Source organism: Lissotriton vulgaris, chromosome 5, assembly GCF_964263255.1.
Source record: "Lissotriton vulgaris chromosome 5, aLisVul1.2, whole genome shotgun sequence".
Taxonomy (NCBI): Eukaryota; Metazoa; Chordata; class Amphibia; order Caudata; family Salamandridae; genus Lissotriton; species Lissotriton vulgaris.
In genome coordinates this window covers 516,998,280-517,025,751 of record NC_141693.1, presented here as the reverse complement: position 1 = coordinate 517,025,751, position 27,472 = coordinate 516,998,280, and the positions used below count along the sequence as shown (strand labels likewise).

The following is a 27,472-nucleotide window of genomic DNA, read 5'->3' as shown; positions in this document are numbered from 1 at the left end:
GACAGGCTCAGCTCATGCTAGAGAACCATCTCACATAAAAGCATGCACTCTTCCTCCAGGATTGTTAAGGCCTGCCATAGGAGTGGCTTATAGGTGTATATGTGTCTAGATATAAGGTTAGATATAGGTATACTATATCTAAGCAAGGGGTGATTACACAACCTTGCCCCAGCTGAGTGATCAGCCAGTTGTGTCAATGTGAATGGCCAGCCAGGGGTGGCATAATACATGCTGCAGCCCCTGGTAGGCCTTGGATGCACCTATGCCCTGGGTACCTATAGTACACTGTACAGGGGCTCATAAGGTGACACAGTATCCAATTGGTAATGCACCTAAAGTACATTGTAGTGAATTTGGAGAGAGAGCAGCTGGGCTGTGGGTCTGATTAGCAGGCCCACAGCCACATTAAGCAGAAAACCAGTGAAGCAAAAAGTGGGGTGACCATAGGAAAGCAGGCCCTACTCTCCTACATATACTACCCAGGCCCTTCCCAGCCTAAAATGTTAATGGTTCATATGTCCTGCTGATGTAACACTGTACAGTATGTATATTTGGACATGTGCGGAAGGAGTGGGTGCGATTAGCAGAGCACTCTGACACAAGGTTGATGTGGGAATGTGCCAGACGAAGTTGGGGTAGGGAGGGAGGGACGGGCTAGTTTAATTAACTTATTACATGCATCTTTTCACTACACTGCAGTAGTTCTGCAGTGCAGCAAGAATTAGACCACTTCGAGCTACATCCAAACAATGTAATGCTGCTGTATATACACAGTGCTACCATTCCAACCATAGCAGCCTTTCTAATCCAGACTGTAATGCGGAATCTGATGTACCTAATACTACTTGTCTATTTGGTAATGGATATTAATGGCTGAAGAAAAACAAAAAAACCTAATAAAATGTGTTATAATAAAATAAAAAAAAGAAGGCAAATTCATACAGTTCTCTCTCTAACCTCTCAAATTATAAAAACAAAGCTGTAAACACGAAAACACTTCTCATCTGATCTAATTGTTTAACCATTCTCTTCTTTCTGGCAAGCATTCTGATTGTTTACTCAAAAAGCGCAAAGAAGATTCAGCCACTCCCTTTGTCACCCTTTTCTCTAAAAGTAAAGAACGACTGTTGGTGTTCAGTGAAAACACACTCGATCTTTCTGCTCAAAACACACTTGGGGGCATATTTGACAAAACGTCACGCAGCGTGACAGGGAAAGGCCAGAAATCCACCATATTTAACGTAATACAGTGGATTCCTGTCTTTTCCCAGTGCTGGAACATAATGCGGTGCTTAATGCCAATGCAGGCACCTTTGCAACATGGTTGCAAGGGTGCCTGCGTTATAAGCATGATTGTATTTGTGCAGGAAGGGACCCCTTCCTCCATAAAAACAATACCCTGAGGCATTTTCCTCTTCCGATGTTTGCTGCATTCTGCAGCACACATGGAAAGAGGAAGTAACAAGGAGAAATAAATAAATGTCTCCTCATCCTGCCTCCCCTGGGAAGGTGTAGCATTCCAACGCAGTCCCAGATCCACCAATATTGGTAAATCAGGGAATGCTTCAGAGTTCATAGGTGGATGGGTGGGAACTCCCAGGCTCCAACTATAGAATGCATTCCCAGGGCAGAGTAACACATCGATTTGCACTGCGTTGCATTACTCTGGATTTATCAAGACACTCAGGGCCATGCAAGGTGATCTTTCATGGTTTGATAAATCCAACTTACCGGTTGCGTCACTTTTGTACTCCATAGCGTGGTGCAAAAGTAATGCAGCCCTATGATAAATATGCCCCATGATCCCTAGCAGTTGACATTTTGCTGTCTCCAATCAATTAAGGCTTTTCTCATCCAGGTCAGCAATTTCATTCCCACTACATTTCACAACCATCTCTCCCCTATTGTCACTTTCCTCACTATTTGACACAGTCAATCATGACAATCTCTTCTCTATAGGAATTGTCATCTCACTACTTGTGTGGCTCTCACTGTGTTTCTCCGTTAGCCACCGTCGACTCCAGGGGTTCCATCACTATGCCACGCAGTCCAGTCTCTGTGGCGGATCCAAAAGCTTATTCCGTTGACTTTTTCTCTTTTATCATTACACATACTTGCTCTCGATCTGCCGACATAGGAGTGAGCTTCTTACTCAGACTCTGAACGCTGGATTGTTACTCCCCGTCTACTCTAACTTGCCCACAATTTTCCACCATGGCAGATGCTTTTAGTGGACAAATTCTGATAATGAATGGGATACCGTTGTTTTATTGACCTCTTACGTCCACCCCCTAATTTCTGCGCACCACTTAAAATTGTCAATTAAACACAAATGTGGACCGCCCTTGATATTATGGTTGTAAAACAAATATAGCCTGATTGTGGGGGGCAGAGTCTGCACCGCTGCTCAGGGACTGGAAAGGAGATATGGATTGGTGCATGGTGACAGAGAGGGTGATATATGAAGGCCGCGCATGTCCCGGTAAATGGTGGAAAATTTGAAGACAATGGAATGAGTACCGAGGTGGTTTGTGCTCTGCTCCCAGAGTAATGTCCTTCGAGATTGCTGGGGCTGGAAATGCTGTCACAAATGTCTGTAGAAATGAAGAACTGTTGTAATGTCAGGAGCCTTCTTGTTTGGAACGAGATATACTGGCTCATCGACTTGTATTTACAGAGTCAACAGATATTTGTTGCAATATCCTTGGCCCTTGTCGTCATGTACTTAATAAAAAAAAGATGTGGTAAAAAAATGATTGTCAATTAAAGGCAAATCCAAATTTTTTGCAACTTTATACATTGCTGCTATGGTATAAAGTGCACCAATATGATGCAGTACAACTGAATTACATAAAACGGTAAGTAAAAAACTTCTACCTTTTAGACACCAATGGTACTCTCATCATCCTCTGCTTTCCCACCTTCATTCACCACCTTAAAGCTAAACTCTCTGCCCCCATGCTATTGACCTCTGAATGGCCAGTCACTCCCTTGTGCTAAAAGCTGCCAAAACAAAAATCATGTTTCTCTTCTTGTCAATCTCAATAAAAGCATTATTACCTCATTCCACCGCTTCCCTCCTCATATCACCCCCCTCTCACTGTTAGCTAGGAAACTTTTTGTGCACTTTGACAAGAAACTCAAAAATACCTCCCTTGTCAAGCCTATGGTGACAACTGCCTGCTTCAACTCAAGACAGAGCACTGTGGAAACATTTCTTCTTCCAACTGGTAACAAACCTGCATAAATCCTCATCCCTAAATAAAGATGGTTATTGCAGTGGCCTGCTCCTTTGTTCTCCCTAATATTCATTCACCCCCTGTATACTGTCAGCTGTGCCAGACATACACTGTTCATGCTGCCAGATCTATCCCAGCTTTAACATTATGGCTACCAGGTCTCCTAGCTCTCAGCACACAATAGGGCCCTTTTCAAATATCCCACCCTTGCCTTGAAGTAGATTTGAAGACTAGCATCTATCTACCTGACAATAATACACCAGGTGTACTTTGGCCATCCCTTCTAAATAGTGATTCTAGTTGCAATCCATTGACCAGTTGCTGACTCCGAAGTTGAGGTGGTAGCTGCTACGCAAAGGAGAAAGGATCTACTTTGGACTCCTTGGGAATGATGTTTGTGAATCAGTAAATAACCAAAAATATGTGCAGGAGCAGTTTAAAAGCTTTCCCAATTATAAGTTACACGGAACGGCCGTCTTTGTGCATTACTCCTGCCAGCGCCGTGATGGAAACGGCTTTCTGTAAAATTTACCATCATTGAGGTCCAGCCGTGAGGGGAACGGCAGAGTGGAGGACTACAGCTCCCAGAATCCCCCAGAGTTCACGCCTCCTATGACGCCGTAGTTGCGCCAGGAGGCGCAACAAAAGCATCGCCACACTCCCGCGGCGCGGGACGCACGCGGGCTTGCCCGGGCAAAAGCCCGGGCCAAGGGCGTTTGCGCCCGTCAGAGTCCAGCAGAGGACAGGCCGGGTCAGTCCTCTGTCATCGCAGGTGTGGAGTCCCTAGTTTCAAGGTAGTTCCAAGGTACTGTTGCTGTGTGGAAATCCACAGTTTGCTATGCTCAGTATTTTCCTCTCGTTTTACTTTCTAACTTGCCTGCCTTGTTGCACAACTCAGACTTTCTGCATTGAGCACTACGCCACTTTATTGATTGATTGACGTTCAAGTCGCCTGCTTCCTTGCACAGCCTAGCCTTTTGGAGTCTACAACAGCGTGGAGTATAGGACTATTACCTCCACACTGCAACGTGTTGTGGACGGAGCCCGTCAGTGCTCAGCATTCAGACCCTGGAAGGAGCACCGTAAGGAGCACCTATTTCGGCCAGAGTGGAAATCTAGTACTGCTTTTTATTCGCCTGTTGCTTGCTTAGCCCAGACCATATGACTTGGAACTTGGAACTGACTTTGCACTCACTCCATATTAACCCCTTCGCTGCGGCTGCAATTTTATCGCTGTGCGGTAAACAAAAGAACAGGACGGGGCCGTGACGAACCCCAGCCGTCGTCAGCACACGCCCACCGCGGGGCGTGACGGCTGGGGTTCGTCACCAGAATGGAAGGGGTTAAGTAACTATATTGTCGGTCTGTTTCCCTTAAATCGCTTGTCCTTCTGTATTTAGCACCACACAACTTTACTATCTGAGTGGAGATACCAATAGCGTGGGGTGCGAGTTAATACCTAGTGCAAGGGAAACATTGATTTGTGCTCTGTTTTTGTGCATGAGTAGTGGTTTCTACTCCGTTTCTTTTTTTCTGATTGTACGATGAGTAAGGGAAAGGTACTATTTTGGAAGTGGGTGGTGGGAATGCTTTATGCCTTCCTGACGAGAGCCGAATCAGCACTAATGCATGAAATAGCATTAACTGAACGGCAACATTCCCTTGAACCCGTGGTAAGGTCATGAGGCGGAAGCCGGGGGCGCTGTGCTAAAAATTTTAACTTTGCACTCTGCACTTTTCACTAATTGTATTTTACTGTGTTTGAAGTTGATTTTAAAAAACTTGCTGCACATGTTCTAACATCTTTGTAATAAAGGGATTTAATTTGGTAGTTAATTTAAAAACTTCGCGGATCCCTGGCCACTCGAACCGACTCTCAGAGCGCATTGGTATCCGGGGCGCCTGGAGAGAAGGGTTCGGCCATCTTGGGTGAGGGAGGGGTGGCGCTCGAGATGCAGGACGCTTCCCGCCCTCCCTACTATTTAAACCGGTGAGCAGCGCTGCCTCGCTGACTCAACCAATGTCTTTCCCCTGAGGCGGAAGCCGGGGGCGCTGTGCTAAAATTTTTTACTTTGCACTCTGCACTTTTCACTAATTGTATTTTACTGTGTTTGAAGTTGATTTTAAAAAACTTGCTGCACATGTTCTAACATCTTTGTAATATAGGGATTTAATTTGGTAGTTGATTTAAAAACTTCGCGGATCCCTGGCCACTCGAACCGACTCTCAGAGCGCATTGGTATCCGGGGCGCCTGGAGAGAAGGGTTCGGCCATCTTGGGTGAGGGAGGGGTGGCGCTCGAGATGCAGGACGCTTCCCGCCCTCCCTACTATTTAAACCGGTGAGCAGCGCTGCCTCGCTGACTCAACCGATGTCTTTCCCCTGAGGCGGAAGCCGGGGGCGCTGTGCTAAAAATTTTAACTTTGCACTCTGCACTTTTCACTAATTGTATTTTACTGTGTTTGAAGTTGATTTTAAAAAACTTGCTGCACATGTTCTAACATCTTTGTAATATAGGGATTTAATTTGGTAGTTGATTTAAAAACTTCGCGGATCCCTGGCCACTCGAACCGACTCTCAGAGCGCATTGGTATCCGGGGCACCTGGAGAGAAGGGTTCGGCCATCTTGGGTGAGGGAGGGGTGGCGCTCGAGATGCAGGACGCTTCCCACCCTCCTCACGCCGGATATAAGATGAAGGCTTCCCGTCCGCGCAGCGGGCGCGCCGACGGCGCGCCGGAGGCGTGCCAGAGGCAAGCCCGTCTGCGCCCGTCCGCGCCGGGACCGGGCCCAGGGCCATGACCCCTGCTTGTCCCTTATCTTATCAGCGGAGCACCTTGCTGCAACTTCGCCCCTCGCCCGCCTCCCGCTGCACCATCATTGACCCGGCACTCATGCCCACAGGTACTAACCTTATTTGTCCTCACTGCAATACCCTTATTCACTTTACTAACAGTACCACCATTACTCCTGCCACTAAGAGCATTAAGGAGAATCATATTACCATGGCCCTCATCAATGCGCGATCCCTGCCTAAACACTGCCAAGAGATCGCCGACCTTATCACTGATCACAATCTTGATGCACTGTACGTAACTGAAACATGGACTGATGAGGCATCGGCCCCAGACCTGGTTACGGCAGTTCCACCTGGTTACACTGTCCATAGGCAGGACAGGGTGAAAAACAGAGGTGGAGGTCTGGCCATCATAATTAAAGATCATTTCGAAATTCGTACCTCCCCCATCCCGGCTTTGTCATGCGAAGCCCTACATTTTATAATAAAATTCTCTCCGTCCTTCAGTTTCAAGGGAGTGCTCCTATACCGTCCTCCGGGGTCCAGAGCAGCGTTCCTGACCAACCTGGGGACGATAACTGAATCTATAGCCACAGATGAGTCCACCACGGTTATGGGCGATTTTAATTTCTACCTCGAGCAACACTATGACAATGATACTATCTCCCTCACGTCAGACCTAGAATTAATAAGTCTTAGGCAATTGGTTGACGCCCCGACCCATCAAGCAGGACATACGTTAGATGGCATCTTCACTAACATCGAAAATCTACATGTGACCGACATTCTCCCGATGACATGGACAGACCACTCGGCCATATTCTTTAGCATGACCATCAAAGACTCGTTGAGTAAAAAGACCCCTCACCTCAAGCCTGGTCCTTTCAAAGCTTGGAAGGACTTAAATTACGATAACTTAAACACACTATTAACTAAACTCAAACCAGACCTATCCAACGATCCCAGTGTTGCCACACATCAATTCCATGAATGGCTGAGTATCGCCACTTCGGAATTAGTACCAACTAAATCCCATTCTAGAAACAGGAATATTCCAACTGCCCAATGGTACACTAAAGAATTAAAAATACAAAAACAACTAACAAGGAACAAGGAAAGACATTGGCGACGAGATTATGATAGCGAAAGTAAGGATAAATACAAAAAGGCCCTAGCCACTTATAAATCTATGATAACAGCAGCAAAAAAGCTTTTCTTCTCTAAACATATAGAATTAGCCAAAAACTCCAGTAAACAGCTATACAATATAGCTAAAACATTATCAGGTAACACACCAGACTTAACACCTCCACCCTCGCAATCACTATGCGATGCTCTATCTGAGTTTTTCTTTGAGAAGGTAAATAACATCTACCAAACTTTCACTTCAGAACCAAGCACTACCAGTACCCCCCCTCCTCTGATCATTCTGAGTAATCCTCTGACGAGCTTTACTCCCCTAACCACCGATCAAACTAGGACCATACTGAATTCAGTTAAATCAGGATCAGCCTTGGACCCTTGCCCCACCTCTGTGTTAACCTCGGTCGCAGACACCATTATTCCTGTCATCACCCATGTCTGCAACTCAATACTGAGCTCCGGGTCTTACCCGGATGCCCTGAAAAACACACTGATTAAGCCCTTACTAAAAAAGGTCAATCTGGACAGACAAGAGCTGAAAAATTATCGGCCTATAGCAAGTCTCCCTTTTTTAGCTAAAATCACGGAGAAAGCTATGAACCAACAGCTATTGGACCACATAGAGAGAAATAACCTGCTTGATGACACCCAGTTTGGGTTCCGCAAATACCATGGGACGGAAACCGCTCTCATTAAGGCAGCAGATGATATTAGAACCATCCGGGACCAGGGAGGGACAGCCCTGCTGGTGCTCCTAGATCTCTCTGCAGCATTCGACACGGTTGACCACAAGATCTTGGTCAACCGTGTCGAAAAAATGGGCATCCAGTCCACCGCGAAAGATCTACTGACCTCCTTCCTGGCTAACAGAACCCAGGCGGTCACTCTCGGCCCATTCCAATCTGCCAGTCGATCATTACCGTGTGGGGTTCCTCAAGGCTCATCCCTAAGTCCGACACTTTTCAACATCTACGTGTCGGACCTTGCTAGTGTCATCAAAGCACATGGGATGAGCCTAACCTCATACGCCGACGACACGCAGCTGGTACTGGCCATTAAGGGTGATGGTCAGGAGGTGGCCGAACGGTTCCAAGCTGGTATGACGGCGATAGGTGAATGGATGGCAGGTAACTGCCTAAAGCTAAACTCCGACAAAACGGAGGTGGTCATCTTTGGCAAGCTCTCACCATCTTGGCCCACAGCCTGGTGGCCATCAACTTTTGGCACCCCACCTTGTCCCGCCTCCAAGGCCAGAAATCTGGGAGTCATGTTTGATGACCAACTCAACTTTATGACCCATGCTAACAAGGTAGCTTCCACGGCCCATTACAAACTCAGGATGATTAGAAAAATCTTGCCTTTTCTACCTGACACGGCCGCCAAGACCCTGGTTACATCACTGGTTCTTACCTCCCTTGACTATTGCAATGGCCTCCTTCTAAATGCACAAAAAAGAGTCACCAAAAAACTTCAGACTGTACAAAACGCGGCTGCACGCCTGTTATCCAGAAAACCCAAATTCACCCCCATCTCAGATACTCTGAGAACCTATCACTGGTTGTCTATCCAAAATAGGATAAAGTTTAAAGCCATGTGTATAGTTTACAAAGTAATGCAGGACCAGGGGCCTCGCTTCCTTAAAGATCAACTAAAACCCTACAATCCAGCCAGAACACTCCGCTCCTCTACACTCAATCAACTAATCACTCCACGCAGTAGAACAGCTACTTGGGGCGACCGTCGCTTTCCTGCTGCAGCCTCTAGGATCTGGAATTCCCTACCTAACTACGTCAAATCCAGCTCATCCCTCCTACAGTTCAGGAAACAACTAAAAACGTGGTTATTTGACCAGTAACTCACATCCTCAGCCCACCGTACTACTTCTCAGGACAGACATTACTGCAGTCTAGCGCCGAGACACCCACGGGTATTTGGTTGCGCTCTAAAAATGGCAGTAAATAAATAAATAAATAAATAAATGGCAAGTTAATTCAGACGTATATGACCTAACTGGCACTAAGGGCACTAATGTCCAGAACAAGGAAACAGCTTCAACTTTGGTACTTCTGGACTCACAGCCTACTGAGGTAAACGTACCAGACTGCAGCCAAGGTCAACAGAAACCAATTGAGCATAATCCAATAACTACTTGGTCCCGGGGACAAAAATCTAAAATTAACCAAACAAGACCTCATCAACCACCAGCCAAAAAAAGAAAAGGTCAGGGGGCAGTCAGACAGGTTTCTGCAAGGGGGAAAAATCAAACTCCTAATTCAAAACAGACCACGAGTCAGTTAAATACCCTTTTGTCAGAGTCAATCCCCGTAACTAATACTATACCAACACCAGCGAATTCTGGAATAAAGTTAGAGAGATCTTTACAGAATAATTAAAACCTGTATTAAATATGTTGGGTGACATGGAGTGCCGACTGTCCAGCATAGAGAAGCCACTAAATACCCCGACTGTTACATTGACTGCTAAAAGTAATACTCTTGTAAATGTTGACCCTCCCCAGTGCGTAGGTGAGCAAACACCCATATCTCATTCGACTAGTATTACTGATAAGAACTACCAAAATTGCTCACAGTCAGGTTTGCATTCACAAATTAGAAATGCTAGATCAGTAGGATTACCCCAAACTGGAATAGGGAGTGAAAGGGCGACAGAGAATCAGAGAGGGGGTACTGACCACCCACAGTCAGTGCCCCCTGGACAAGGCCCTCCAGGTCAACAAACAACTAGAGTGAAACAGGAAGGCAAAGCAATCTCTCCTCCAATTATGCAAAAAGCTTCTCAGCCTTTTGCAGTTGCCCCAAATTCTTTACATCTCCCACCAGACGTAACTCCGCTAACGGTGGTGTTGGTTAATGTTCCTTCGCTCTCTCCTAGGGAAACGGAACACTGGTCGGCTTTGAGAAATAAAGCCTTGTACTTTCTATCTGGGAGAACGGGAATTAAAAATAGGCTTTTATCAGGATTTAGAATGGCCATGCAAATTGAATGGGTGGGCAACTTGGAAATAAGCCTGCCCGGAGACTGTATTGTGTTCTTTTTCCTCACAACAATTGGTGCAAACTATTATGGAGAGGATGAGTAATAAGGAACAAAGGAACAAAGGGATAAGTGTGGTCCAGTTGGACTTTTTCTATCACCCCCCAAGACTGGTTTGGAATTGCAGAGAAGAAGGACCATTTATTGGGCCTCCTTCTCACATTTATTCCGTACACACTTTTAACCATTTTGAGGCTCTGAATAACCTAGAGGAGATAGATTAACTGAGCATCTTACCCCCTCCGTCTATTGGAGGTGTAGTTTAGGGTGACTGTCAACCTATGGGGCAGGCGTCTATAAGGAATCCGCCATTTAGAGACGGCCCCAACAACCCTTTTACCCCAGGTGTACTAGAGGTCTCAAAGGGAAATGCAGTTTCTGTAAGCCCAACAAATGCGTAGGTGGAAACTTTTGACTCTAGCACCAAATTAGGGGTTTAAGTGATGTAAATTTTAATTGTTCCTCTCACCCCTGTTTGAGAAATATCTTATCTCCCCCTTCCGCTACAAACTGGAACATCTTTTCTTGGAACATAGCTGGGTTGTGCTCGAAGATAGACAATACAGAGTGGATAGAGTTTATCCACGGCAAGGATATTTTAACCTTACGAGAAACATTGTGTATAGACTCGATACATATTAACGGGTATAAAACATTCAATACGCAGGCTGTAAAGAGTAGGGGGGTAGACTGAAAGGTGGACTCTGCACTTTTATTTCAAATTGTTTGATTGTGGATAAGTTAGTATTTCATCAAGGTGATTGCTATTATCATGTTATGGAAATGGTATGTAGTGCAACTCAATCTGCGATTGTGGTGATTTTTTATAACAATGTCCCAGAGGGAAAACGTAGTACTGTGGTTAGAGCACTGACTGGGGCCCTTAATGCTATTCATAAAGAGGGTCGAAAAGACTGTCTGTTAATTGTTCAGGGAGATTTAAACTGTGCTCCCTGTAGTAATACTGATCCTAGGTTGTGTGGTTTGGCCGAGAAGGAAGAACAACACTGTACACATTTTTGTAATTCAAGGACTGGGGAGTGTTTCAATGAACTTTTGCATATGTTTGATCTGAGTATTGTAAATGATCTTTTAGTTCCTCTTGTACTTTTGTCCTATACTTTGAGTGGCCGAGGGTTTGCATCAATAATTGATTATATGCTAGTATCCCAGACCTATGCATCAAGGGTCCACACTTTTAAGGTATGCAGGAGCAGTTTAAAAGCTTTTCCAATTATAAGTTATACCTTCAACGTGGTATACCCTTCTGCATCGTCCCAACAGGGTGTAAAACACACAAGTAACAACTCACCTTATTTTTCAAAGAAGGGTTTGCTTTAGCTTCCAGAAGAACTGCAACTATGCGATGATTTTTCATTCTACAGGCATAGTGAAGGGCTGTGTTACCACGCTGAAAAAATATAATTAACGTTATTTTCACATTAGAATTTTTGAATTTTAATGTTATTTATGTGATATAAAATTTATTTTACCAATATCAAATACTTACTAGAAAATAAGAAACCACGTAATTTTACCAATGTTTCACATATTGGAACTAAACATGTGTCTAAGCACCTCCAGTTGTAAACGAAACGTGTTAAAAGTAGCACTGATAAAAATACTTGTAGGTAAACATGCACTCGTGTTCGTTCACAATATTAGATTACAACCCTTTGCCAAAATCTGAAAACAACATCTCCAATTTTACATAAGGAGCCGCATTAATTAAGTAGCATTTAGTGGGATGACACTGATTCTTCAAAAGTACGTGTTTCCCCTCAAATAGATGTTAAGGTTACAGGGCCATTAACACATGCGGTAATACTGCATCTGGCATTACCAAACAGGTTTTAGGAGGGTGCAACCCCCCCAGATTAAGTCAAGTGGAATAAGTCCCCGGATAAAGAACTGGAAACATGGAAAAATCCATACGGCAACACCTGTTTTTGCATGTTTCCTATTTAATTATACTCCTCCAACCAGGAATTACCAAAGCTCCTAATGTCATTAATGCGGAGTATTATATTGCTGGCTGATGTGGAAATACGCATGTAATTTGAGTACACCACCTCATTTTTTTGAGTTCTCAAAAGCAACAGGCACTCATAAGTGTATGGAAAAGGCTGAGGGCAAAGAGGCCTAACAAAAGAACTTCTCTATAGCGGTGGAGCGGCCAACACTGGACCAAAGTATGTGAATGTATGTGGATTAGAAGCCTGTGCTTGATACATCCTATACAAAATGTTTTCCACTGAGCGTACTGAGAAGTCAGAAACAAACAGATGTGTTGTGTAACAGCATGTCCCATCACTCCCTTTTCAGATCCGGTCTAGAGACAGGTTTAGCTGTTTGGCCAGGTTCATATTTTTCAAAATATTAATAACACAAATACAGATCTATAGTTATACATACAGGGGCTTTGGTCAGATCTCTTCATTCGTTTGCTTTGTTCACCAAGTAATGACATTTTACATATGCACACAAATCTGTGTGTTGATTTTGGTCTTCCTTTTTTAAATTTAGCTTTGAGCTCAGTACTTTTTACATTTCACTTTTTATAGCTAGCCCTGAGAAGTGTGGCTCACTGGTTAGAGCAGGCAGACCCTGAAGCAGAGGTCAGACCCGGGACCAGAGTTCAATTCCCGACGCGGCAGGGTCTTGAGCTCAAATGTCCATGGACTCGATAATTCTCGCTTCGGTGCCTGACCTAATCATGGGTTCACACTCTGCAACTTTGGGCATTAAGCTTGCTTAATCTCCACAAAGGCCACCCCGCGGCGGGATGCCTGGCTTTTACCTTGGGGATGCCCTGTAGGGGCTATCTCACAGGGAAAAGCCAGTACGGGTTCCCAAGGCAAGATACCCATTCGGGGGTCGATTCAGGCGCTACATAAGAAACATAATAATAATAATAATAATAATAAACATATTATGAATGCCCCCTTTCGATTACTGCTTTTTTAAAACTTTTCATTTCTGTAACACTTTTAATGCTTTTTTCATGTTTGCAAAAGAAAGTAAATAAATAAAAATGGCAGACATGTCAAGGCAGACCTCTGTTGGCTTTACCAGTGCTTGTTGCAAATGTTTCTCAGACTCCCCACTGAGAAGAATCAATGCTGGAGTTTCCTCGGTTTGGATGTCTGTCTTTGTGCTTCCACGGATGTAGCTCATTCTGTAATCAATCACAGGGGCGGCTGGTAACCTTTGAAAGTGGGTGGGCGAGTGAAGTGCACTATTGCTTCCATAATACCAAAATTAAATAACCCCTTCCTCCAGAAGCCCAAAATAAAACAACAATCATTATGCAAGAAAAGCACAAAAAAAATCCCTACACTGACATGCATCACACTACCATTTGAAATAATTACAATTAAATGGTACTTAACCATGGGCTGCGCTTCCTCCTCTGTGTTCTTCTGCAGTCTGTGGCACGAAGAGCTCCACTAACCAATACAGATGCTGCTCTCATGCTATTAACGTGCATGAGAGAAGAGCCAAGATTGGATGGAGCGGATTGGTTGGATGCTCCTTTAAGGTCTGGAGGCCTATGCTTGCTCTCCACTCAGCTGTTTAAGACAGCTCAGGTTGGAGAGCTTCAAATTGTGCATGTCAGGCAGGCCGTTGTAAGACAGTCGGCGAAACAGACTTAGAGGATCTGGCAAGCCACGGATCCAGTCCTTTATGTTGTCAATCGGCAGCAGAGGACACGACGACCCGCATTTCTACCGGCTCAGGGGCAGGGTGGTGGCAGTTGCATACATGAGTGAAGCATAAAATGGCAATGACGTCATTTTAGTGCCATTTCATTTTTCACTTTTATGCGCGGCTCGCAGGCAGCTGGCGGAGGTGCATTGCTCACCCACCCTCATGAAGAAACCACTGCTAATCAATCATGAGCCTAATCTTTACAGCTAGTTGGAAATTCTTTCTCTTTCACTCAATCTTTTTGTAGAACCTTATGGAAATCTTTTTAATTGAGCGACACATAGAAAGAACGTTGCCGGAGCACAGAAACATACTTCTCGGACATTCGTAAATGATTGCTTCAAATAGTAGACGAGGGTACAGCTGTGCCTTTAGGTACTGCTCGAGCTATTGCAGCATTTGATACAGTCGGCTGGAACAGGTCTTGGGTGTCTCCTCTCTCTGGTTGAACTGGTCCCACTCATTCATGGGGTTCCTCACTTGTCAGAAGGTGATGCACTGCACTTCAACCTCAGTAGTATAATTAGCAGTGGAGTTCCTTAAAGCGTCCCTGTTTCTCTCATGCTGTTCAAAATTAATATGAAGCCTTCCTTGAAGGCTGGAAGCATAGGAGTAGGAGTTCACATTTCTGAAAGGTGGCTAGTTTTGAATACATATAGAAATTAGCTAATGCTAGTGGGTTCCAGCTGTATGCTTAAGAAGTTCGGACCATTGTAGTGATCGTGGAAAGAAGGGTAGAAGGGACTGTTGGTCAGCCAGCTGTTTGCGAGTTCATAACGCGGGGATTTATTTTTGATGGATCTATGAAAAATCTGACATGCACATGCACCTGTACTTATTATATTTCACTCTCAAACCCTCTCACTGCAGAGCCTGGTCTCTGAAGGAAATTCACTGAGGCACCCTGGTCCTGACCATTGATAGCTCATCTAGTGATTGCTGCGAGTCTGTCTTGATAGGCATTCCAAAAAAGATTCTGGGCCACCACAAAACTACTAAATCAGGCTCTCCTTTGGATACCTGTCCTCCGTTAATTATTAACATGGCCACAGATACAGTGGCACAATATTGGACTATGATTTTAACTCTATGCCGTCCTCTAGAATTTTTCCTGCGGTCTGCTTAAAAAAAGCAAATGTAAACCCTGCAGATTCAAAAAACAATAGACCTATCTCCCGCCTACCTCTACCTGCCAAAATCATTGAAAAAGCGTTAAACCACAAATTGACTCAATTCCTATCCAAGCATTAGTTGTAGTGACTGCTCAAAACGGCTTCAGAAGCAGTCATAGTACCGAAACAGCCCTGATAAGGACCACTGAAGAGATCAGAGCCATAGTGGATGGCTGGGTCACTGCTGCCTTGGTACTCTTTGATTTGTCGTCAGCCTTTGACCATAAGATTTTGATCGACCGGCTCAGGTCTGAGAGTATCAAGGGGTCCAAGCTCAAACTTTTAGGGTCATTTCTTTCAGAAAGGAAACATATGGTGGCTCTTGACCAATGTATATCAGAATCATTTAGTCTGCCATGTGAAGTTCTACAGGGGTCCTCCCTCAGCCCTATTTCTATTTCTATTTCTATTTAAAATTATTTATACAGCGCACGTACACCAGCGGTTTCATGGCGCTAAGCTGACCAAGGACTGGACAGGAGAGCAGAAGCTAAGTGGGGACAAGAGTGAAGAAGTGGAATATTAATAAAAAAATTTGGCAAAAAGATGTGCCTTGAGCTGTTTCCGGAACAATAGGTAAGAGGTGGAAGCTCTGAGCTCCAAAGGCAATGAGTTCCAGAAAATCGGAGCAAGGGTCTCAAATTTAGAACCTCCCCATTTCTTTCTCCGGAACCGTGGGACAGTAAGAAGGGATTGGGTAGAAGACCGCAGTTCCCTAGAGGGAACATAGGGGATAATCTCTGATGAGATAAAGGCTGGTGCTGTGCCCAGTCGTGCTTGAAAGGTGATAGAAGCAAGCTTGAACTGGATACGAGCACAGACAGGAAGCCAGTGTAGGGACTTTAGAAGGGGAGTGGTATGGTGGGACTTAGGAAGTTTGAACACCAGGCGTGCCGCCTGGTTTTGGATCTGCTGCAACCGCCGAAGACTATATGCAGGAATACCTGCATATAGGGCGTTGCCATAATCCAGGCGGGACACGACCATGGCGAGGGTAATCAGTTTTAGTGCATCAAATGAAAAAAATCGGGACACCTTGCGTATGGTACGCAGTGCCAGAAAAGAGGAAGAAACCACAGAGCTGACCTGGGAGTGAAGGGTGAGTTGGGAGTTGAGCTTGATGCCTAGAGTTTTGACTGAGGTAGAGGGGGCCGGTGGGGAACCAAGGGAAGGGGGCCAAAAGATGGGGGACCAGGGGCTGGATGAACCACCTGTCAACACCAGCTCTGTTTGTCTGGGTTGAGTTTAAGATGATTGTGGTTCATCCAGTCACGGATGTGAATCATGATGGTTTGAAAATTAAGAGCGGAGTCGGGGGAAGAGGAAAGGTTGAAGACAAGCTGGAGGTCGTCCGCATAATTAAATACGGCGACCTCCATTTGTTGCAAAGAAAAAATAAGAGGGGAGATGTAAAGGTTAAATAGGAGGGGGGAAAGGGAGGAGCCTTGGGGAACCCCGCACTGAACATCGCGGAAGTCCGCGTGAAATCACCCAGGCAGACAGCCTGGGTGCGGTCCCTCAGGAAGGAGGACAACCAGACCAACGCAGTGCCCCCGATCCCCGCCGCCCTGACACGGGAAAGCAAGATGGAATGATCCACCGTGTCAAAAGCGGCTGAGAGATCGAGGAGGACCAAGGCCTGAGGTTGGCTGGTGTCCATCCCTCCCTGAGGTTATCAAGGACCGAGAGCACTACGGACTCCGTAGAGTGTGCGGGGCGAAACCCGGCCTGGCGGGGGGCGAGGACCCCATTCTTCTCCACAAAAGAACTCAAGGCAGAAGTAACGTGGCGCTCGAGAACTTTCGCCAGGAACGGCAGGAGAGAGATGGGGCGAAAATTAGCTGGGACTGAGGGATCGGCGCCCGGTTTTTTCAATATGGGGACAATGACAGCGGATTTAAGTGAGTTAGGTACCACGCCCTGGAAAAGAGAGCGGTTAAGAGCGTGGAGAGGAGGGTCTGGACAACTAAGGAAAATGTGACGGAGAATATGGGCCGGGCAGGGATCTAGTGGGGAACCAGATTTGACGAGTGGGATTATGGCAGTCAAAGATTCTTTAGTCAGAAGTGGAAGGGCAGTGAGATGTTCCTTAGGGGGAGGACACTGAGGGCCCACAAAAGTGGGGGAAGGAAGGGGGATGTTAGCTTTAATGATAGCGATTTTTTGAATAAAGAAGTTATTGAGGGAGTGACAAAGTTCCTGGGAAGGAGTAGGTTTGAGGGAGGTTCTGTCCGAGAACGCCAAATTATGGACGATCGAAAAGATTTCCTTCGATTTGTTTTCGGCTGCGAGAATTTTGGAGGAAAAATAGGTGGTTTTTGCCTCCAAGATGTTCTTTTTGTATAGAGTCAGGATGTTAATGAACTCTAGACGTAGAGAGGGGCAGTAGTTTTTCCTCCAGGCTCGCTCCGCTCGACGAACCTCCAGTTTAGTGGCTTTAAGATCTTGATTGAACCACTGATTGGCGTCCTTCTCTCGTTAGGTTGAGACTCGCTTCAGGGGGGCAATGGAGTCACAGCCTGCAGAGAGCCATTGACCAATGGCCGTGACCTGGGAGCAGGTAGGCAGGTTTTTCAGGGAAGGAAGGGAAGTGGTAAGTAGGGAGGCTAGACTATCCGGGTCCACTCGGCCCCACGCCCGAACCCAGATGTTTTTCGGGAGTGAGGACTTGACCTGGGGGTGGATAGAGAGAGAAAAGGAAATCAAATGATGATCGGACCAGGTGCAGGGCGAGACAGAGGGGGACTCTACCGGGCAGTTTAGGGACCAGATCTGGTCAAGAGTATGACCCTCCATTGTTGAACATATATGTTAAACCACTGGCGGCTTTGAACAAATATTTTGGTCTTAACCTGACTTCATATGCAGATGACACCCTAAAAGAAATTGCCATGTCCACAAATAAAAATTCTACTGGGCACATATTTAACAATTGCACGGTAGCAGTGGAACAAAGTTTGAGTCACAATTGTCTAAAACTTAATTCAGGGAAAACTGAGGTCATTATATTCAGGAACAACCCAACCTTATGGGCCCTTTCTTGGTGGCCTCAAGAAATGGACATCCTTTCCACTCCAGTGAACAAAGTCAGGAATTTAGGTGTGGTTTTAGACACTAAATTGACTCTTGGACCACGGGTAAAGGCAGTTTCTTCCTCTGCTTTTTTTATTCTACATATGCTAAAAACGATTTTTCCCCTCATCCCAGGTGATGCTAAGATAACTTATCTCTGCTCTAGTACTTGCAAAGATAGACTATTGTAATATCTTATACTTTAACATGCAGGAACAACATGTAAAGAAACTCCAAATGTTAAAAAATGCGGCACCTATAGCATTAAATGGAACACCCGAACACAAATCTCCGCTCCCACCATTAAACAGCTTCATTGACTTCCAATCAGGCAGAGGATCAGGTTCAAGGCCCTCTGCCAGGCCCACAAGGCTCTCCATGGTACTGGTCCTGAGTCACTGCAAAAATCATTCAAGTGGTACCTGCCAGGGAGGACCCTCAGGACCAGTGGCACCGGGCAGCTGGTGGTCCAGAGGTTCAAACGTACGACCTGGGACAGCAGAAGCTTTGTTAACACCACTGCGAAGGAATGGAATAACCTTCCACCCAACATCAGATCGATCCATAGCCTACTTAACTTCAGAAAAGCATTAAAAACATGGCTTTTCCCTAAGTATGTTCCTCTCAGGGATTCTGGTTCTAATTTTCCCCAGTGCTAATGGCTAGAAACCTTCAGGTATTTGTTTGCGCTTTATAAATTTCAATAACATAACATAATCTGCAAAAGGTTCAGGACCATACAGCGGTGGCTGGCCTCAACTATGGTTATCTGCTCTACAATTCAAATGCTTTGTTGGCTTCCAGAAGCAAAGCAGGTTCATAATAGGGCTCTTACCTTGAAATCAGGTCCATCAATTTAATCAGTTCGAAGAACTGGCAGGCCCACTTTGGCCTAACACCCCAATCAGAATATTGAGTTCCTGTAGCAAGAAATGGATGAAGTACCTAAGGTTAGGTTGGCATTATTTGGCAGTAATCTTTTTTGGGTGTTGGCATGGTCATGGAAAAATTACTTGAGCTCTGAACCTTGTTTTACCGTACACAATTCCAGAGTAGATTAAAAGCTCACATATTTTATTCTAGTTTGATTAGCTATTACTGCTCTAGAAGCTTGGATAGCCTTGGGTTAAGGAATCTTATACGTATGTTTGATTGGGCTATGACCTGACTGTGAATCAGAGTCCCTACTAGACACTTCTTAACATCCAGAGGAAGCTGGTTCTCTTAGAAAGTGATGAGGTTTAAACATCCACTTCAAATTCTACAGAACGTGCAAGCAAAGTAAATTGGCCCAACTTTGTCGACGGGTGTTCAAGGGGATTCTTCCCCGGAAAATATATAGATAAGAGGAAGGAGCAGTGGTGCATTTTATACTAGAGAGGGTCATCTTCACAAGACCACATTAAAATTGTTCATTAACAGTGCACTTGTTAATGTAATATCCCTAAACCCAGGCTGAAAAGCTATAGGCAGCTCTAAAAATATGGGTATGCAATTTGAAATGGGATACAATATTTCAAAATATATATAGCATATTTGTTCTCTTCTACATGGGGCTCCTTTTCAGTTGTACCTCCTGCTCCTTCTATGCAGACTCTCACCCATACATTATGCCAAAGGTTCTAATTTGAAACAATGAATGTGTACGGGTGCTGCACTCACTTAATCAATGTTTTAAATGTTTATGCGGTACGTGTGCTGCGCTATACTAGTGCCTGCCCACTGTATAATAACAAAGTATATGGCCTGGTACAGAAAGTAACCAGGACTCTAGCACGCACAGACAAAAATTCAAATTCTCCGATAGTAAATTCAAGTTTGATTTTATCCCATCATCAAAGATAAAGCATCACAAGTTCATTTGATTGTCATTCATTATTATGTGTTCTATAAACAAATTGAGTTTTTCAATATTTCATTGTATACATAAATCATACTAGACGGTTAACACAAAAATAAATAAAAACCCAATGCATTTCGGGGCGAAAGCCCCTTCGTCAGGGGTCTGTTATGAAAGAAAGAAATAAAAAAAAGATAAAGAAAGAAAACTCAGTTACTTCTGAAGCTTGTGAGCTAAATGAAGTTTCTACATGTCAAGTTACTTAACGGATCTTACCACGTATGTGGAATCTCATGACCAATCATAGATTGGGTAATTATGTTGCATACGGCTACGGATCATCTAAAGAATAAAGTATGAAAGAAATCATCATATCACCACTTGTGTTTAAGTAGACACAAGCATCCATGGGTGTTTAGATTAAAAAGGTCAGTTTACCTGAATTTTTTGCTTGTGTGAAGGCTATAATGAAAAAAATATATATAATATTCAAGGTTAGAGGAGAAACCAACCTAGAAGATCATACTCTACGTGGTTCTTAAAAAAAGCATGTCATATTGCTCACCTGAATAGAAATTGTAGTGAGCAGTAAATCCTGCGAAAATTAAAGAAAAAAACGAATAAGCATTGTTTAATACATTATAGAGGTTTAGTTGCTGGGCTCTCCCGAATTGGGAAATGGGTTTTACCTGCGAGCCTTTCAACAGCGTCTGTATCTCGCGTTCAATCTATCAACACGTTGCGCTGTAGATAGAAAAATAAGGGCCTTCAAACAATGATTCCCGCGTTTTTGGGATTCTTATAAAAAACGAGGTGGCAAATCTGATGACTGCTCTAAAGTTAGAGCTTACCGTTTTACGCGACAGCGTCTCCGGGAATACGATCTCCTCGGGCGTCTACACCGACCGAGCTCAGTCCTTTCTTGATTGTTTATTTACTCGTTGCTGGGTATGCAACAATAAAAGAAGAAGGACTTCTCAATGTTGCAATTTAATGGGCGCCATTGCTAAACGTTGCAGGCTAGTCGTGTGATACTACTGCAAACTATTCACTCGATTATGAAAATCGGGCAAAATATACCTCAGTTAGTAATTATATGTCAGGAATATGATGACAGCAAGAAAAGTAGAAAAGCAAAGATAAAACAAAGTATGGCAAACGTAGAAAACGGCAAAATAAAGTAGTCATTCTTATGCATTTTACTGCCTATTTACAATCTTGCTCAACAAGAGTAATTACTCAATGGACTTATCCTTTACTGACTAGATATTATTTGTTTATGATTGTGGGTTTATGATTGTGGACTATAGTTAATGTGTCTATTGAGCATTCGTATCACTGTGAGGTCGAATCCCTCGAGGGTCCTGTGGTTTAAGAGTTTACAGGAAACAAATTATTTCCATTTTGTCATTGAGCCCATTAGGGGTCAATGTTTGTAATTTACGAATCCAGAAGGCTTCTCTCTGGAGAAGGGTCTTTGCATTATCCTGCGCTAATCGCTGCAGAACCAGTTCAATGATTTGAAATCTAAGTTGGGCTGTTGTACGCCCTGTGTCAATCCAGTGTTTAGCCAACGGGGAGATACAGTTCTTGTTACGAATCCGACTTTTATGTTCAGACAATCGCACTTTTAATTTCCTGTCGGTTTTCCCGACGTACAGAAGTCCGCAGGGACATTTGATTGAATAAACTACATGCTCTGAGTTACAGTTCATAGTATTCCTTAATGATATTTTTCACCTGTGCGTGGATGTAATAAAATATTCCCCAATGTGGCATTGTTGCAGTTCTTGCAATTGAAGTATCTGGTTGTGCCTTTATATATTTCTTGTTGCTGGGTATGTCTCTCGTCTCTTATTGGTTGATTCAACAACTCCTTCATGTTCTGTGCTCTTATATAAGCAAACAGGGGTTTATCAATAAACAATGTACCAAAGTCTTTTTCCACTTGTAAGATCTCCCATCTTTTTTGAATTATTCTTTTTATATCTCTAGACGCTGTAGAATACTTAGAAACAAAAACCATCCTCTTGTTGACCATTTTTGATTTCTTTTGCAAAAGTTCAGTCCTTGGGATTGCTTTGATTTTATCAATTTGTGCTTCTATCCCCTGTGGAAATATCTGTTTTTGTTCTTCCAAACTTTTCTCGCATTGCACTTCATCTGATGATATCCGCTTTATCCTCATAAACTGCGAGATGGGAAGATTATTAATTAAAGCAGCCGGATGGAAGCTACCGTAGAGTAAAGCTGTATTTTTGTCAGTTGGTTTTTTGTAAAGTCTTGTTTGGATCGAACCATCAACTATTTCTACCATCACATCCAGAAATGGTAATGATTTTGCACTGATATTGTGTGTGAATTGAATCCTTGGATTGGCTAGATTCAAGCTCTTGATATTCTGCTGGAGTTCCAAGGTTGACCGTCTGCAAATTATAAAAACATCGTCAATGTACCGTTTATAGTACACAAGTCCTTCCTGCCAAGTACAGTCTTCCAAGATATAATCCAATACAAATTTAGCCATGAAGATATTGGCATAAATACATGCCCCTGGAAATCCCATTGCTGTACCGGTGAGCTGGGTATAATATTCATTGAGCCATGAGAAGTAACTATTTTCCAAGCAAAATTCTAATAGTTGCATAATCAGATATTTTTGCTCTAAGAGCAAAATAGTAGCTTCCATCCGGCTGCTTTAATTAATAATCTTCCCATCTCGCAGTTTATGAGGATAAAGCGGATATCATCGGATGAAGTGCAATGCGAGAAAAGTTTGGAAGAACAAAAACAAAGATATTTGGACAGGGGATACCCCAAAAAATTGATAGAAGCACAAATTGATAAAGTCAAAGCAATCCCAAGGACTGAACTTTTGCACAAGAAATCAAAAATGGTCAACAAGAGAATGGTTTTTGTTTCTAATTATTCTACAGCGTCTAGAGATATAAAAAGAATAATTCAAAAAGATGGGAGATCTTACAAGTGGAAAAATACTTTGGTACATTGTTTATTGATAAACCCCTGTTTGCTTATAAAAGAGCACAGAACATGAAGGAGTTGTTGAATCAACCAATAAGAGACGAGAGACATACCCAGCAACAAGAAACATATAAAGGCACAACCAGATGCTCCAATTGCAAGAACTGCTTGCAAGAACTGCAACAATGCCATATTGGGGAATATTTTATTACATCCACGCACAGGTGAAAAAATATCATTAAGGCATACTACGAACTGTAACTCAGAGCATGTAGTTTATTCAATCAAATGTCCCTGCGGACTTCTGTATGTCGGGAAAACCGACAGGAAATTAAAAGGGCGATTGTCTGAACATAAAAGTCGGATTCGTAACAAGAACTGTATCTCCCCGTTGGCTAAACACTGGATTGACACAGGGCATACAACAGCCCAACTTAGATTTCAAATCATTGAACTGGTTCCGCAGCGATTAGCGCAGGATAATGCAAAGACCCTTCTCCAGAGAGAAGCCTTCTGGATTCGTAAATTAAAAACATTGACCCCTAATGGGCTCAATGACAAAATGGAAATGATTTGTTTCCTGTAAACTCTTAAACCACAGGACCCTCGAGGGATTCGACCTCACAGTGATACGAATGCTCAATAGACACATTAACTATAGTCCACAATCATAAACCCACAATCATAAACAAATAATATCTAGTCAGTAAAGGATAAGTACATTGAGTAATTACTCTTGTTGAGCAAGATTGTAAATAGGCAGTAAAATGCATAAGAATGACTACTTTGTTATGTTGCCATTTTCTACGTTTGCCATACTTTGTTTTATCTTTGCTTTTCTACTTTTCTTGCTGTCATCATATTCCTGACATATAATTACTAACTGAGGTATATTTTGCCCGATTTTCATAATCGAGTGAATAGTTTGCAGTAGTATCACACGACTAGCCTGCAACGTTTAGCAATGTCGCCCATTAAATTGCAACATTGAGAAGTCCTTCTTCTTTTATTGTTGCATACCCAGCAACGAGTAAATAAACAATCAAGAAAGGACTGAGCTCGGTCGGTGTAGACGCCCGAGGAGATCGTATTCCCGGAGACGCTGTCGCGTAAAACGGTAAGCTCTAACTTTAGAGCAGTCATCAGATTTGCCACCTCATTTTTTATAAGAATCCCAAAAACGCGGGAATCATTGTTTGAAGGCCTTTATTTTTCTATCTACAGCGCAACGTGTTGATAGATTGAACGCGAGATACAGACGCTGTTGAAAGGCTCGCAGGTAAAACCCATTTCCCAATTCGGGAGAGCCCAGCAACTAAACCTCTATAATGTATTAAACAATGCTTATTAGTTTTTTCTTTAATTTTCGCAGGATTTACTGCTCACTATAATTTCTATTCAGGTGAGCAATATGACATGCTTTTTTTAAGAACCATGTAGAGTATGATCTTCTAGGTTGGTTTCTCCTCTAACCTTGAATATTATATATATTGTTTTCATTATAGCCTTCACACAAGCGAAAAATTCAGGTAAACTGACCTTTTTAATCTAAACACCCATGGATGCTTGTGTCTACTTAAACACAAGTGGTGATATGATGATTTCTTTCATACTTTATTCTTTAGATGATCCGTAGCTGTATGCAACATAATTACCCAATCTACGATTGGTCATGAGATTCCACATACGTGGTAAGATCCGTTAAGTAACTTGACATGTAGAAACTTCATTTAGCTCACAAGCATCAGAAGTAACTGAGTTTTCTTTCTTTATCTTTTTTTCATTTCTTTCTTTCATAACAGACCCCTGACGAAGGGGCTTTCGCCCCGAAATGCATTGGGTTTTTATTTATTTTTGTGTTAACCTTCTAGTATGATTTATGTATACAATGATATAATGAAATACTCAATTTGTATATTGAACACATAATAATGAATGACAATCAAATGAACTTGTGATGCTTTATCTTTGATGATGGGATAAAATCAAACTTGAATTTACTATCGGAGAATTTGAATTTTTGTCTGTGCGTGCTAGAGTCCTGGTTACTTTCTGTACCAGGCCATATACTTTGTTAAAGGTTCTAATTTAGCAAACACAAGGAGTTGATAGACAGAGTGCTGAAACTTTTCAGACACTCACCCAGTCACATATCTAGGTTGAACCCATCATCATTCTTTAGCTCACTTCACCACCTCAGTACATACCTAACTATATGCAAATCCGTCTTTACCCTGTGAATCATGGGAACAGACAAGCTCGAACTACCAAGCTAGGTCTTCCCTGAACTGGAAACAAGCATCCTGGGACCTGTTTCAGGGTAACACCCCTCATCAGCCAGGCTAGCTTGAATCCAGTGGCAAAGTGAGCAAGGGACCCATGTCTGGGCATACCCTGCCAACTTAGGGCAAACAAAGTAAACACAAGGAGATGATGGACGGAGTGATGAAACTTATTAGACACTCACCCCTAGTCAAATATCTGGGTTGAATCCATCCTCATTCTTTAGCTTACTTTGCCACCTCAGTTCAGACCCAGCTATATGCAAATCTGTCTTGACCCTGTACCTCATGTGAACAGTCCTGCCTGAACTGCCAAGCCAAGTCTGAATGATGGATTCAACCCAGATCTGTGACTGGTGGTGAGTGTCTGATCGTTAGTCACAGGAAGTAACTTTAAAACTGCTATATAGGTTCACTTGTGGGGACCAACTTCGACAGGGAGCCAGTTACAGGTACCAGTCCGGTCAGGTTAAACAGTTACCTCTTGGCTTAAGCAGTCTCTTCTAGTCCAGTTACAGGTATTAAGGGCGAACCGCCATAGAAGTAAGTGGAGTGGTCCCGATTCAGGATACTAAAAATGCTCCAAGATACGGAGGATGCTGAGCCACTGTTTAGTAGGAGCAGCTCCTCTATTTGAACAGAGGAGCGTCGCCCCACAAGCCTCAGAGCTGAAAAATAAAAATGGTAATAAAGTTTATTTATTACCATTTGATTTTTTCTGCAACCTGTCGCCAACTGAGAGTCACAACAGGGTGGGGCCATTGCTGCCGAGTGGCAGCAGGGAGCTGTGCTCTAAAGTTTGAAATGTGCATGTCTCTTTGGCTGGTCGTCTTGTGATGGCCAGCCAGACAAGCACATTTTGAACCTTTTTAACCCAGCTGTCTTAAACAGTTGGGTTAGAGAAAGTGCAGACATCCAGTGCTCTTGAGATTGCAGAGTGAGGCCGCTCCCTCCAGTCCAGGTACTTCTCTCATGCTGGTGAGAGCAGCAACAGGACTGGTTAAGGACCTGGCTGGGTCCCTGTTGTAGCCTGCCTCGCGGAGAGAAGCCCTGAGTGAGGAGGACATCGTACAACAAGCCAGGAAGTTACGTTTTTGGGGGGAGTTGTGCCCCCACCCCATCATCCTCAGTATATGCCAGTCGCCACTGGTGTTGAGAGATTTCCTGTGGACACCCCTTGGTTTACGAGCATGGGAGCATCTCTGGCCTCAGAGGTTGATGTACCATAAGGTCCAATTGCAATTGAGCATACAACTAGTTGGGACTGGTCTATGGTTACTGAAAAACAAGCAGTTCCCTTTAACTTGCATAAAAATCTGTGCTGGGTGACCAAATTGCACTCTGATGGCTCTCCTAGGTCCTGCAGACTTGGGTATAACTTTGAGGGCCAGGACTTGGTATTGCAGGATGCACCTCAGTCTGCAGCGGTGTTGAGGCTTCTTGGCAATGGGCTATCAAAGGAGCAGGCTTCTGAATTTTTAAGGCCCTGTGGATGTAACAGAGAGTCAGCCAAATGACCCTTGGAGCCAATTACTCTGTCTGGGGTTCAAGGAAAACTTTTCCACAACTTTCGTTGCTAGTTTAAGGTGCAGTCCAGTCTTTGGTTTAGCCTCTCTTTGCTAGTTCCAGGGAACATGAGAGCAGTCCCTCTTCAGTCATCTCTCGAATGCAGATGTAACCTGAGGTCTGGGCATACGGGGTGCCACTTTTATGCCCACTACTAGCCTAGGTTGATGTGGAGAATAACTAACCAATGGGCTACCAGGTGCCCTGGATGACAACTTCTTGCAAAGTGTGGCATCTAGCTAGCCCAGAATGCACTTTTCTTCCCACTCCCAAAATGGCAGAACCCTTCTCTAGAAGTGTGGACCTCCCTAGCCTGACCCAGAGGTGGGACTACACTCCCCTTGAAAAAACAAAAGAGAAAACCCTTCCACGTGTGACTACAATTTGCCCTTCAAAGGTGGCTTGTTTTCTGGGCTCAGACTCAATCTGGCATATTGACAGGAGGAAGTCACACCTCTTCCCTCTACATGTGCTTTCTTCCTCTATCTGAGAGTAGTTCTTCGCTCTCCCTAGTCTCGAGGATAGCAGCTTGTGTGCAACTCAAAAAGGCTACTGGAAACTTTGGGGCTGCAAAGTGGCAACTTTCTAAAGTTAAAAAAGAACAATTACTGAACAGA

General features: G+C 43.8%; 1 protein-coding gene across 1 annotated transcript in view; it reads right to left on the bottom strand.

Annotated features, from left to right (window-relative positions):
- ANKRD22 (ankyrin repeat domain 22) overlaps positions 1–27,472 on the bottom strand; it is a 268,125-nt gene that overhangs the window by 44,746 nt on the left and 195,907 nt on the right. The window contains exon 5 of the mRNA XM_086921946.1: positions 11,543–11,641. Coding sequence (XP_086778072.1) covers positions 11,543–11,641 — 99 coding nt within the window. The remainder of the gene's footprint in view (positions 1–11,542; positions 11,642–27,472) is intronic.